The 15,526-nt window shown below is 44.6% G+C and overlaps 1 protein-coding gene across 1 annotated transcript in view; it reads right to left on the bottom strand.

The window, feature by feature from the left end:
- Positions 1-15,526, bottom strand: part of LOC128703207 (uncharacterized) — a 100,174-nt gene that overhangs the window by 18,961 nt on the left and 65,687 nt on the right. The window contains exon 4 of the mRNA XM_053797800.2: positions 6,197-6,307. Within this exon, the coding sequence (XP_053653775.1) occupies positions 6,197-6,307 (111 nt within the window). The remainder of the gene's footprint in view (positions 1-6,196; positions 6,308-15,526) is intronic.

The raw sequence follows: 15,526 nt of genomic DNA on the forward strand, positions 1-15,526 counted from the left end.
TTTCTTATTCTCGTGTTTCCAAACATCCCCCCACTTCTGGGGTCCCATCTTCTGCAGCCTCCTCTGTTGTTACCCCTCCCATAGCCACTCCGGCATCTAATCCTTTTGCTGTCCTTGGCTCTGACATCCCGACTACAACTCAGTCTGTTCTCACATCTTCGCGTCCTTCCTCACAAGCCCCAGTATCGACAAGACCTCGTACGACACCTAATACCAATCGCCCCTCTACTTCTCAGAAGTCCAAAAAATCCACATTGCTCAAATCTTCTTTGCCCCTTCCTTCCCTTCTTCTACCTCCACACTTAACCTTTCCAGTCTCTGTACCTAGTTCTTCCCCTCTCTCTGGCTCTATTACAAGTGTGGAGATTCACCCTCCTCCACCTGCCTTCCACCCCCGTCCCCTCCCAAGTTTCTCCCTCTTCTGCCGCCTCCCAGGTTTCTGCCTCTTCTGTCCCCCCCCCCACAATTCATCTCCAGTCCCTTACACTCTTCCCTCCCCCTCTACTTTGGTACAGTCCATTACTGTCCCAATCTTTACTCACCCTCCTCCTTCTATCTCCAATATGGTCTCCCATACATCTTTGAATTCAGAAACACTTGAAGCCATTTCAGAATATATTGCAGAGACTAAACCTTCAATGGACACTGATTCACTTCCTGTTCCTTCTCTTCCCTCTCCTCCATCTTCACAACCCCATTCTTCGCACCGCTCCGTTCCTTCGCTACTTGAACGTCTTCCAATGCCACCACACATTGACTTTTCTAACCCCTCTAGTCCATAGGTGCCTTTACCTACAGATTCCTGGTATTTTCTTCATCGCCAATCATGGCCTATTTACAGTGGAATATCCGCAGCCTCAGGGGTAATCGGGGTGAGCTTCAGATGTTGCTTTCCAGGTTTTCCCCTGTTGGTGCTTGCTTACAAGAACCAAAATTACACTCGGCTGTTTTCCAACCTATCTCAGGCTATAATTTATTGTATTCTTCGGATCCTTTCTCAGATGGGACCTTTAATGAAAGTGCCCTTCTTCTACGCAATGATATTCTGTACTGTCAACTATTTGTCCATACCTCGCTGCATTACACTGCAGCCCATATCCACTTGAATAAGTGGTTTACAATATGTTCTTTATATCTCTCTCCTTCTCGAGCATTTTCTATCCCAGACTTTACCTTTCTTGTTTCATCCTTACCACCACCACTTCTGTTACTTGGTGATTTTAATGCCCACCATTTCCTCTGGGGGGGGGGTCTCATTGTGACTCACGTGGCATCCAGTTGGAGGCTTTTCTCGCCTCTCACCCCCTACATGTTTTAAATACGGGTACTCCCACCCATTTTGATCCTCGTACTCATACTCTCTCTTGCATCGATCTATCAGTCTGCTCTTCCTCCACTGCACTAGACTTCACCTGGTCTGTTCTACCGGACTTACATGACAGCGATCATTTTCCGATCATTCTTACTTCTCCTTCCTATTCACCACCTTTCCGTAGCCCTCGCTGGCAATTTGATCGGGCAAATTGGGATCTTTACTCACACCTCACTGCTTTTCGTGAGGTTCCTTCTTCATCCTCCATTGATGAGCTAGTACACATCTTCTCGACGTTAGTTTATACCGCAGCTTCTCATTCTATACCCCAAACCTCAGGCAGGCATTCTCAGAAGTGCGTGCCTTGGTGGTCTCCTGCTTGTGCTCGTGCAGTACGTTTGAAACGCGCTGCATGGGGCAGGTACCGGTACAATAGGACCGCTGAGAGACTTCTTGATTTTAAGCAGAAGCGTGCGATCGCTCGCTGTGTCATCCGTGAAGCTAAACACACTTGTTGGTGAGACTATGTTTCCACCATCACCTCTGCTTCTTCTATGAGTGTAGTCTGGAAAAAAGTGAGGAAATTAAGTGGTAAATACTCTCCTGACCCGGCTCCTTTTCTATGGGTCGCTGGTGTTGATGTAGCAAACCCTCTCGACGTTGCCATTGAACTTAATAATAATAATAATACTACTACATAGAAAGCCACTTTGTTATGCTGAGCATCTCAGGCAAATTAGGTCAGTGTCCCAGGATGCGACCCACACCAGTCGACTAACACCCAGGTACCCATTTTACTGATGGGGAACATAGACAACAGGTGGAAAGAAACACGCCCAATGTTTCTACTCTGGCTGGGAATCGAACCCAGGCCCTCGCCGTGTGAAGCGAGAGCATTAACCACCAGGCCACCAGAGCCACACATCTGGTCCGTATTTCCCGAGGGCTCCATCTATGCCCCTCGTTTCTTTCCTCAAAGTCTGCCAGAGAGTTAGTACCCTTGGACTTTTCTTCTCTCAGAGAAGTACAGTATAATGTGCCTTTTACACTTCAAGAACTAGAGGCAACGCTCTCAACTTGCCGATCATCGGCAGCTGGGCCTGACTACATTCATATTCGCATGTTACAACATTTACATCGGTCAGCCCTTGTAGTCCTCTACACCTCTTCAATCTTATTTGGGCAAAAGGAGTTCTTCCCCAGCTGTGGAGATCTGCCATTGTTCTCCCTTTCCGCAAACCAGGTACTACAGGACATGATGCCTCCCACTATCGTCCCATCGCTCTTACTAGTGCAGTTTGCAAAGTGATGGAACGTCTCGTAAATCGATGTTTAATGTGGTATTTAGAGACACACAACAGTCTCTCCGCTAGTCAATATGGCTTTCGTAAGGGTCGTTCTACCATAGACCCCTTACTACGCTTGGATACGTATGTTCGTAATGCCTTTGCGAATAATCACTCAGTTATTGCCATATTTTTTGACCTTGAGAAGGCATATGACACAACTTGGAGGAATAATATTTTGGCCCAGGCCCATTCCTTAGGCCTCCGAGGCAATCTACCATCCTTCCTTAAGAACTTTTTAACTGACAGACATTTCAGTGTTCGAGTCAATAATGTTCTTTCCCCGGACTTCGTCCAAGCTGAAGGTGTCCCTCAGGGATGTGTTCTAAGCACAACACTTTTTCTCCTTGCTATAAATGATTTGGCCTCTATTCTTTCTCCCAATATTTGGTCATCACTCTATGTTGATGACTTCGCTGTTGCTTGTGCAGGCACTGACTCATCTTATTGCAGTTTCTCTCCAGCATGCGGTCGACCGTGTTTCCACTTGGGCCACCACGCATGGGTTTAAATTTTCCAGTACCAAAACTTACCAAATTACTTTCACTAGACGCTCTGTTATCTCCGATCATCCTTTGTATCTCTATCGCTCCTGTATCCCCGAACGTGATACAGTCAGGTTTCTAGGCCTTCTCTTTGACCGTAGGCTATCCTGGAAACCTCACATTACCTCTCTGAAGGCAACTTGTCACTGCCGGCTAAACCTTCTTAAAACCCTTGCTCATCTTTCCTGGGGAGCTGATCGTCTAACTCTGCTTCGCCTACATTCAGCCCTCGTTTTATCGAAACTCGATTATGGTGACCAGATTTATTCCGCGGCCTCTCCTGCTACTCTCTCTAGCCTTAACTCTATCCATCACCAAGGATTACGTTTGTGCCTTGGTGCTTTTCGCTCTTCCTCTGTTGAGAGCCTCTATGCAGAAGCGAATGTTCCATCCTTGTCTGATCGCCGTGATGCCCATTGCCTTCACTACTATGTACGCTCTCACGATCTACACAATCCTTCCATTTATAGAATGGTCACCGATATTAGTAGACATTCTTTATTCGTTTGCCGCCCCTGTTTGCTCCGTCCCTTTTCTCTTCGCCTACATTCACTCTTGTCTTCCCTTCAGTTACCACCTTTATATGTTCATGTAGCATCTCACTTTTCCCTACCCCCCTGGGAAGTTCCAGCTGTTCGGGTCTGTTCTTTCTCACTCCCTTGCTCGAAAGCTCAACTGCCTACAGTAGCTTCCCGCTCTCTTTTTCTTGATCACTTCCACTCCCATTCTCATGCCACCGCTGTGTACACAGATGGCTCTAAGTCTTCAGACGGCGTCGGATTCGCAGCAGTGTTTCCGGACAGCGTCGTGCGGGGGCATTTACTATCTTCAGCTAGCATTTTTACTGCTGAACTGTATGCCATTCTTGCAGCACTTATTCGTATCGCATCTATGCCTGTGTCATCATTTGTAGTAGTCTCAGACTCCCTTAGTGCTCTACAGGCTATACGAAAATTTGATACATCTCATCCCCTAGTTCTCCGTATCCAACTTTGGCTACGCCGTATCTCTACCAAGCATAAAGATATTATTTTTTGTTGGGTCCCTGGTCATGTTGACGTACAGGGCAATGAACAGGCAGACAGTGCTGCGCGGTCAGCAGTACATGACCTACCAATTTCCTATAGAGGTGTTCCATTTCTGGACTATTTTGCTACAATAGCTGCCCACCTTCGCGCCCATTGGCAACAACGTTGGTCAACTCTGCTTGGTAACGAACTTCATTCTATTAAACCGAGCATAGGTTACTGGCTGTCTTCTTGTCATCAGTGCCATGGTTGGGAGACCACTCTCTCCCGTCTTCGCATTGGCCACACTCGTCTTACTCACGGGTATCTCATGGAGAGGCACCCTGTACCTCTCTGTGAGCAATGTCAAGTTCCAGTATCGATTAGCCACATTCTGTTAGACTGCCCTCTCTATCAACGAGCATGCAGAATTTACCTCCAACGCAGTCTGCAGTCTTCGTTCTACTGCTCTCTCTTTACCTTCCCTTCTTGCTGATGGACCCTCCTTTAATCCTGACTCTCTCATTGACTTCTTGACAACGACTGATTTACTCCACAAACTCTGATGATGATACCTTACGCACTCCCCTCAGCCCTTTCTAGCTCAGTCTCTTGCTGCCCTTTACCCTTTCACCATCCACTGCTCCGCTGTTATCCTTAACCTATTACTCATCCACCTCCCTTTTGCCACCTGATGCCCTCGCTTCCTTCCTGCCCTGCAGCGCTGTATAGTCCTTGTGGCTTAGCGCTTCTTTTTGATTATAATAATAATGTAGATGGTACACCAGCAACACTGTTGTTGTAACTGCATTGTAGATGGTACACTAGTAACACTGTTGTTGTAACTACAAACACTGAAGATTTTACACCAGCAACACAGCACTGTTGTAGCCACTAAGAGATAGTGGCAAGTAGATTACCCCCACACAATGGACAGGAGCTAAACACCTACTAAGCCTCTGGCTTGGCTTTTCTCAGAGCAAGTTGAACAGACTGAGTGTGTAGTGCCTAGTGTTTACAGGTAGCGGAGCCGGAATGACAATGTAAGTGTGATGCGGTATCAAAATCTCTTTTGAGTATCCCCGGACCTGCTCCATCAGGCGGCCTGACCGTCTGAACCCTCGCCCAGGGATCACCACCAGCCTCCACTAAGCCAGACAAAAACATCTCTAGTCCACCAGGAATTCGAGAGCTTTCAGGCAGCGGCAATGACACGCGGACGATGCGAAAGAAAGAATGAAAAAGACTTCGGAGAGATGTTTAAAATGCGTGACGTCATTAGAGGAAAAAAGTATAGAAAACGGGTGTCCAGGGGGGTCTCTTACATTATCCTCAGCAACATCAGACGAGTTGTTTTAACAAGACTGGGAGAGTGGCAGGTGTTAACACGAACACTGTTTAAGAGACAAGTTGGTAAGCACTGTGGAAAGGGTGAGCAATTTAGCTAGTGGCTTGGCAGTAACGAAACAGGAGAGAATAAAAGACTAGGCACGTGCCAATGGGACCCAGGGAGGAGGAGAGAATAAACACCGAACACACGAGAGAAACAAAATATGGTGACTGAATTCGTGTGTGTAAAAATAACTCATTACGATTGTAACCAGATATACACACGTGAAAAGTTCACTGCCACTCTTGTTTATCAAAATCTGGGCCTTAGTCCATGGACCCATTATGTGCCTCTGTAATGTTGAGGTACAGTCCCTGGACCCATTACCTGCCTCATTTTGACTACCACCCATACCATGGGTGTGCATAATGAAGTTAGTCTAATAACAAAATATTGGCAAGTGTATATAATTTACAGTGTAATAACATACGAAATTTAATAACATAGGAAATTTCAGAACATGTTTCGGTTAGTCCTGAACTATTATTAAATGGTCCAGGACCGACCAAAACGTCGCTCAGTTCCTTCTCCAAATAGTGGGTTAATTGGGACTTGTTATAGACACAGTATTGTGGCCTATATTTAAGTATAATTACCTGAGTCTGTGGAGGGAAGAGGTTTGGGTGTGGTGGCTGCAAACAGCTGGTGATAGTCCTTGCCCAGACTACGGCGGAAGTGCTCATCAATCTCCGGGTCGACAGGTCCAGCTGACAACAAACATAACATCCGTTGTACATCAGTGTTATACAATACCGACAAGATGAACAATTACACACATTACAACATCTGAGTATCTTTATGTGTAGACGTTTCAACAACCAGTGGCTTTATCAGTATAATACAGACAATGTGAAGAATTATATACAAAAGATGAGGTAATCAGTCCCTCAGCCTTGGAGTTCAAGGAACTTCAAGACTACGGTCCTCTTCAATTCCAAGGCTGAGGGACTGATTAACTCCAACTCCTATCTTCACTATTCTTCTTTGTATAGAACTGACGAAGCCACTGTGTGTGTGTGTGTCACATGCGTCTAATTTATCAACTTGTCGGTTCTCTGAATTATTTATCTACACTACCCATGTTAAACCCAATAAAAATGTGTCCGGTGAATACTCTAGATTATCTTTATTACATTCCAAGAGAAGCGCTAAACCCCAGGCATTATACGGGGAGTAGGGAATGAGAGGCAGTCACAATGGATTCATGTAAGGGCAGACGTAAATGAGTCAAGAAAACGGGGAAAATCTCTGGGAATTACCAACAGGAAAGGACAACTGGAATTCTAGAGTTTTCCTATTCCCACAGCCTGGTCATGGACCAATCATAAGTACTGCAGCAGAAGATTCAGACACTGGCAGACCTACTGGCCCAGACTAGGTAAGTCCAACGTACACCGACTCGTATACCTGTAGGAGAGAAGCAACAAGAACTTCCTATTCCTAAATGCCATCAGCTAGCCACAGAGTAATCTATTAAAGTACAAGAACAACCTCATACACGTCAGTACACACCCTGACATCAGCGCCAGGAGATGCGTAATTGTCGGTTCTTGAAAAAACACAGGATTGTCAGCCCACAGTTCCTGGAAGAGGGGTGTGACTACACTATACAAGTATTTAGCTGTTTACATTTCCCGCCATCAGTAATACTGAATATGAAAATGGTATACAACACAGACAGGTTGATAAGTATTGTATACCGTTTTCATATTCACTGTCAGACACTGCAACACAACGGTATCTTGGTACAGAAAATATCTTACTTATCATCAATAACTCTTACATGTAAGAGTGAAACTACAAAATACTTTCCTGTCAGCAAAGTGGCCAGAAAAACTCTGGGCACTAAGCAAAACAAAGAAAACTTGCCTTTCTTTGTTTACATTTTTTGAGAAAGCATTTCGTTCACCAGGGACTATCAATTCTCACAAAGACAAGTAAAAAAGAGAGCGTATATATAGTAGCGAGACGTGAGGTGTTGGGATAAGCGAGTGATGTCACCGGCAGTAACATTGCTCAGCCAAGTGGAAACTTCCAGGTTTAAAATTAGATAGGTCAGTAGGCAGACTTCGGTACTTCTTCATGTAGCTGTATTTAAAACAAGTGCGGTATAAACCTTGGTAATACATACCGACAAATTAGTTTAGAAAGACACGTGAACAAACACTACGATATATTTGTTAGAAAAAGTTTCGGTCCTGGAACCTTGATCAAGGTCCTAGGACCGAAACTTTTTCCAGTAACGTCCCCTCAACTCCATGGTCTGGAACGATATCGTTCAGGACAATGGAACTGAACTCTTCTCTAGGCTGAGGGACTGACCACCACAAACACTCTTTCTCCAAGGTTGATGGACTGATTACATCATCTTTATTTCACTACTGCTGCTCCCTCTGTATTTGACTGAAGAAGCTTGTGTAGGCGAAACGCTTCATCAATACAGTTACCCAACTGTTGCACATATGTCAATCTTCAGACTGTACTCTTCACCCTAACACACAACATAAGCTGAACCTCACCTCTAGAAGCAAAAAGACGGAATCGATTGTAGATGAATGGTTCAGAGACCCGACAAGTTGGTAAATTAGACACATGCAACACTTGGGTATCTTTAATGAGGAATTCTTCACTTGCCTAACCCTTGGGCACGATCTACTTCCACATTACCACCTACGACTGCTGCACCTCATCTGCCTACAGTATATAAACCACTTCTTCGCACATATGCTGTATTTTCAAGACTGGACTGATTACGTCGATTCAAGGCTGAGGGACTGATTACGTCGATTCAAGGCTGAGGGACTGATTACGTCGATTCAAGGCTGAGGGACTGATTACCTCAAATTCCTCCTGTTCTTCACGATTCTCCTTTGTATGGACTGTTAGGTAAGACACATATGCAACAGTTAGGTATCTTTATTTTGAAACGTTTCGCCTACACAGTAGGCTTCTTCAGTCGAGTACAGAAAAGTTGATAGAAGCAGAAGATACTTGAAGACGATGTAATCAGTCCATCACCCTTAAAGTTTTGAGGTGGTCAGTCCCTCATATTGTTTCAGACAACGGAACAATGCTCTTCTCCAGACTGAGGGACTGACCACCTCAAAACTTTAAGGGTGATGGACTGATTACATCGTCTTCAAGTATCTTCTGCTTCTATCAACTTTTCTGTACTCGACTGAAGAAGCCTACTGTGTAGGCGAAACGTTTCAAAATAAAGATACCTAACTGTTGCATATGTGTCTTACCTAACAATCTGTCGGTATTTTATACCATTTTAATGTTCATTTTGTATGGACTGATGAAGCCACTATGTGGTGAAACGTTTCCTCATTAAAGATACCCAAGTGTTGCACATGTGTCTAATTTACCAAGACGGAATCGAATTGACTTTGAATCTGCTATGACTGCCACGACGAACACCATCACAAAGAAATCAGGTTTATTTATAATTTCTGAAACACTGGCCAAACTTATTCCCACTGGATGACACTAATATTACACAAAACAATAATGGCATACTGACTCAGTTTTAAATTTCGAAGTGACCGCTTGGCATTACGTACTAAGTTCACTGTCTAGTTAGTCTGTGTAACTTGGGCAGCATACCAACACAACAGGATGAATCACCACAGACGGTGTGGTGTTAAACAACACCAGGAAGAATAGTGTTATTACTGACAATTCTTAAGTGTTTTTGCAAGTCGTTTTACAGACATTGGAGGGTAATTTGGGGACGCAGCGAGATTAATTAAAGGTCGTGTTGTTCTATCTGTCGTTATGTCTCAGTAAATAGGTTTACATAGGCACAGGTACACATAAGTACAATCATACATAATGTAAATGGCACATAATGTAAATTACCTAGGATAACCCTCCCCCCCCCCCCCCACCCCAAAAAAAGGCAGTGACATTTCCACTGGGGCCCTTCACTCTCACTTGACAAGCTACAATAACACCTAATGCTGATTTCGCTGTATTCTTTTTCAGGAAATGGAGAAAAAACTACAGCAGTGTGGCGTTGGAGGAGGAAGAGGAGGAGGAGCAGGAGCAGCAGAAGCAGAAACAACAACAACAACAGCAGCAGCAGCAGCAGCAGCAGCAGCAGCAGCAGCAGCAGGAGGAACAAGACGCAGGGGGTTGCGGCAGACCTGAGCAATGTGTGGAATGACGCCTTCCAATCCTCTCCTTTCCTCTCCTCTCCTCTCCCTGGCTCGACCTCCACTCGGGAAACATTATTTCCTGCCCCTCTACACATTCCACTATGCTTAACACTTCACATATTCACTCATCCAGTAAAGCTTATAGGTCATCCTTTATTAATAACACTAAACAATATTTACAGCAGTAAAACTTCCATGTTAAAAAGTGGCAGACTTGCAGTGGAAGGAACCGTTCCTGCCACAGCGAAGCCGAAGTCAGAGTTGAAAGCGGAGTCGCTGGTGAGGCCCGGGAGGCGGGATGGAATCTTTGGCACGTGGAAGTCTGGGCTGGGACGCCCGCCCGCCCGCCTGCCACCCACTTCCCAATAACCACATGTATTCTGGCCTGCTGTGAGGGAACACCTCATTACCGCCATCGTGTTGCGGGTGGTGGCTGGTCAGCGCTGCCTGCTCGACCTGCAGCTGGTCAGCCAGGCGGCCGCTTACACTAGTAATTTGGGAGGTGTGGACACGGCTACTCTGCGGCTTCTTTGTTGCACCTCTTTGACGCACCCGCCGCCAGGTTACACACACACACACACACACACACACACACACACACACACACACACACACACACACACACAGTGGAACAGTCTGGAGAGTGATGTAGTGGAGGCAGGATCCATACATAGCTTTAAGAAGAGATATGATAAAGCTCATGGAGTAGGGAGGGAGTGGACCTAGTAGCGACCAGCGAAGAGACGGGGCCAGGAGCTGTGAATCTACCCATGCAACCACAAATAGGTAAGTACACACATAGTGAATCGATCCCTGCAACTATATATACGTGAATACACACACACACACACACACACACACACACACACACACACACACACACACACACACAAGGCAAGGAGCTGTGAATCGAACCCTGTAACCACACAGAAATCACTCCCTTCGAAAGTAAAAGACTGGGCAGGCGATGCAAAATGCCCCCAATAAAAAGTAGGGACGCCATTGGTACACTAAGGGAAAACACCATAAGTGTCCGGGGCCCAAAACTGTTCAACAGCCTCCCATCAAGCATTAGGGGAATTGCCAATAAACCCCTGGCCGCCTTCAAGAGAGAGAGCTGGACAGATACCTAAAGTCAGTGCCGGATCAGCCGGGCTGTGGCTCGTACGTTGGACTGCGTGCGGCCAGCAGTAACAGCCTAGTTGATCAGGCCCTGATCCATCGGGAGGCCTGATCATGGACCGGGCCGCGGGGGCGTTGATCCCCGGAATAACCTCCAGGTAACCTTATATAGATGAGGACAGTACGTCTCAAAGCGCTAGACAAGAACAGCGAGTTTAACAAGGATGCATCACAAACAAGGTCCATGAAGACAGAAATCAGTAACCCCAAACAAGTTGATAAGACACATGTACAACACTAAGAATTTTTACTGACGAAACGTTTCGCCTACGCTGCAGGCTTTATCACTCGAATATTGACAATTTCACAAGCGTGGAAAAGCCTATAACACAGGCGAAACGTTAACTACCAAAACTCCTTAACTACTATACACGTCTTCTATCAACATGCTGGTGAGGGGCTCTTGATCTAGGGAAATGGATCTGTGCTCCAGTTCCCTGAATTAAGCCTGAATGCCTTCCATCCCCCCCCCCACCAAGGGCTGTATAATCCCTACGGGTTTAAAGCTCCCCCACTGTCATTACTATACTCTGTTCCAACGAAGATTAGTGCACAATATACATCTTGGAAAAAATTAGGTGGTACTAAGTGTGCAATAAAAGAAAAAAGTAAACGAGGTAATAATCTTTTGTACATAGTTCTACTGTCTCAATTATATCCTTGAATTTGTACCGATAAAGCCACTGGATGGCGAAACGTCTACAATAAAGATCTTGTACACGTGTGTAATTTTTATCAAAACTACTTTTAAAAACAATATCGCTCTATTACCCGCTGTTTCGGCTCTTGTACATAAATTCGTTGTCCTGTCCTGGTATGTGCTGTATAACCCATAGCAGTGTAGCGCTTCTCACATTAATGTAATGATGGAATGAATGAGCATGGGCAGGACTGAAGATGACCATGCCTGGTGGACCTCCTCCAGAGATCATCCTTGACACACATACCACACTGCCGCCTCCTCCTCCTCCTCCTCCCTACCCTAATATTTCTCTTGCTTGTTTGTGCCTTTCACGCTTCTCTCCTGCTTTCTCTTGATCTACTTTGTTTCTCGCATCTCTTCCTTCGCTCTATATCGCTATCTTTCCTTCTTTAAACACTTCCCTCACTTTCTCTCGTCGTTTTATTTCCATTTTCTTTAATCCATGTTTATTCATTCGATCTTTGAGGTCACATCTTCATTAACATTCGACATTTATTAATTAGTTTTAAACATTTGAGTCTTGCATCATCTCTTCTTGACTAGGAGCTTTGAGCTGGTCTAGTTTTCTTGACTAGGAACCTTCGGCTGGTCTAGTTTTCTTGACTAGGAACTTTGGGCTGGTCTAGTTTTCTTGACTAGGAACTTTGGGCTGGTCTAGTTTTCTTGACTAGGAACTTTGGCCTGGTCTAGTTTTCTTGACTAGGAACTTTGGCCTGGTCTAGTTTTCTTGACTAGGAACTTTGGCCTGGTCTAGTTTTCTTGACTAGGAACTTTGGCCTGGTGTAGTTTTCTTGACTAGGAACTTTGGCCTGGTCTAGTTTTCTTGACTAGGAACTTTGGGCTGGTCTAGTTTTCTTGACTAGGAACTTTGGGCTGGTCTAGTTTTCTTGACTAGGAACTTTGGGCTGGTCTAGTTTTCTTGACTAGGAACTTTGGGCTGGTCTAGTTTTCTAGCTTGGTTCAAAACTGTATTCTTTATCATTTCTTCATTTACAGGTTTAGCGCTTTTTTTTCCTTATAATATTGTTCATTTACCTATACATGGTTTCCAGGATCACCGGCCCAAGAGCCTCCATCAACCCGTAACCCCGAAAAAAGTGCTGACATCACCACTGAAAGTATGCACCAATATGAAGGTAAACTATTACAAACCAACAGCACTACCAGTGTGTGACGATAAGATATTAACTTCATAGAAGAGCAAATACAACTATGGCAACATGGCTTAAAAATAGTTATTTGTTAACTGCAACAAAAATCACTGGAAGATACGCAAGAGAGATGTGGTCTACATGGATTATTTAAAAAGCAATTTAAAACATGCACCCACGGGGTGATAGCTCAAACCATGGTCAACAAAGGTTTCTTCTGCGTAGAAGTGGATACTAGCACGATGCTCGTGTATGTAGTTTTAAGACGAGGGGAGTACGAGGAAGTGTATTTATCCCAGGTATGGGCCTAAGGCCTACTTAAACCACAAACACGCACGCTAAGACCTAACTAGGCACGTCACACACGCACACGATAAAGCTCACGGAGAAGGGGGGGGAGAGTCGGCCTAGTAGCGACCAGCGAAGAGGCGGGGCCAGGAGCTATGAATCGATCCCTGCAACCACAAATAGGCGAATACACTGTAATAAAACTGGCACCCCACATGTTTTCCCTTTCCGTTCCTGGTACGAAGAACGTGGAAACTATCCAGCCGGATGTGTTGAACATTCACCCACGTGTCTGTCTTGAGCGACATCGAGAATGCTGAAGCTAGCAATGCTGACGACATTTTTTCTGTTGAAAGTGGGGACGCCTTCGTATAAGTAAGTAGGTAAGTTTATTCAGGTATACACAAATACAGTTACATAGAATTATCATACATAGCAGCATATGTGTAGAGAACCTAGGATAACCCAAAAAAGTCAGACAGAATGACTTATTTCCATTGGGGTCCTTTTACCTTATTATTATAATATAAAGGTTATAATATTTTCTTATTATTCTATAATGAAGATAACATCTTATTATCATACTAAAAAGACTATCTACTACACGAGGGTCATTAAGACTATCTACAATACGAGGGTCATTACTAGGAATAAGGTAAAATTTACACGTATGTTAGATAAAAAATAGAAAATCATTCCCCTCCCTTTCTGTAGCTACATTCATCAGACACCTTTTGGCACTCTTCTTGAACTGGTTCATGCTATGACTGGCTTTGACATGTGCGGGTAGTCTGTTCCATTCCTTTATTGCTGTACAATAAAAGGTGTTTGAAGCCTGGCCAATGACTGTGGGTACTACAAAGTTGTGCTCTCCCCCCCTAGTACTATGATTGTCTCCCCCTAGTACTATGATTGTTGTCTCCCCCTAGTACTATGCTTGCTTTGGTTCCCAACCTTGACAAAATTGACAGCAAGATATTCTGGACACTGTTTGTGAGCAATTTTATAAACATGATTTAGCTTCAGTTGTTTTACTCTGTCTTCAACATTCAGCATATCCAAACCATACCCCCGGCCGGGATTGAACCCGCGGTCATAGAGTCTCAAAACTCCAGCCCGTCGCGTTAGCCACTAGACCAGCTAGCCACAATAAGATTCATCCAACTAGGTATATTTCTACACCATAGAAAGGTTAGCACAGGCACCTCTGTGACCACAAATGCAAGTTTTTACAGACGAATCTCCAGCTAGCGTGGCCGTGACGAACTCTAGCTCAAGTCCCTTCACTGCCGTCAACATGACTCAAGAAATCGTAATGACACGATTGCAAACAAACCATACAATGTACAATGGCAGTGAAGGGACATGAGCTAGAGTTCGTCACGGCCACGCTAGCTGGAGATTCGTCTGTAAAAAATTGCATTTGTGGTCACAGAGGTGCCTGTGCTAACCTTTCTATGGTGTAGAAATATACCTAGTTGGATGAATCTTATTGTGGCTAGCTGGTCTAGTGGCTAACGCGACGGGCTGGAGTTTTGAGACTATGACCGCGGGTTCAATCCCGGCCAGGGGTATGGTTTGTTTGCAATCGTGTCATTACGATTTCTTGAGTCATTCAGCATATCCAACTGCTGTAATTCATCCTGGCCTACATGTTCTCTTGGTCCCAGCCCCAGGATGAATCTTACGATTTTGTTCTGGGTGATTTGCAGTCTATCTTTCAGTTTTCTTGTCAAGGCAGAGTACCAAGAAGAGCAAGCGTAATCCATATGACATTGTATAAGGGCTAGACATAGGGTCCTGCGAGCCTCAGTAGGTAGACACTGTGCTTGTCTATACAGGAACTTCAGCCTGGCATTCGCTTTCTTTACTACACTGTTCCCTATCAATTCTCCTGACATGCATGGGTCAAAGAGGATTCCCAAATATTTTACTGATGAAACCAAAGTGATGGGCTCCCCATTACATTGAACATTAAAGTTATTTACCCTTCTCAGTTTATGTTTCGTGCCAAAGAGAATGGCTTCAGTTTTCCCTAGGTGTAATGATAGTTTGTTGTCTACTAACCATTTGCTGCAGGACTCCAGTTCCAGTGTTAAAACATTAGCAATATCTTGTGGGTCTTTACCTGACACTAACAGAGCACTGTCATCTGCATACAGTAGGAGTTTGCACTTGACACTGATAGGCATATCATTGACATAACATAAGAATAATAAGGGACCCAGAATGCTACCTTGGGGAACTCCACATGTTATCGGCAGGGGTTTTGATTCTGTTTTGTTGATTTTGACTATTTGTCTCCTGTTGCTAAGGTAGGACTTAAACCAGTCTACAGAACCTATACCGATAGCTTGAAGTTTATTACATAATATATTGTGGTTGACAGTATCGAAGGCCTTTTGCAGGTCTAAGGTTACCATACCTATGAGGTTCCCC

The sequence above is a fragment of the Cherax quadricarinatus genome, chromosome 85, assembly GCF_038502225.1.
Source record: "Cherax quadricarinatus isolate ZL_2023a chromosome 85, ASM3850222v1, whole genome shotgun sequence".
Lineage (NCBI taxonomy): Eukaryota > Metazoa > Arthropoda > Malacostraca > Decapoda > Parastacidae > Cherax > Cherax quadricarinatus.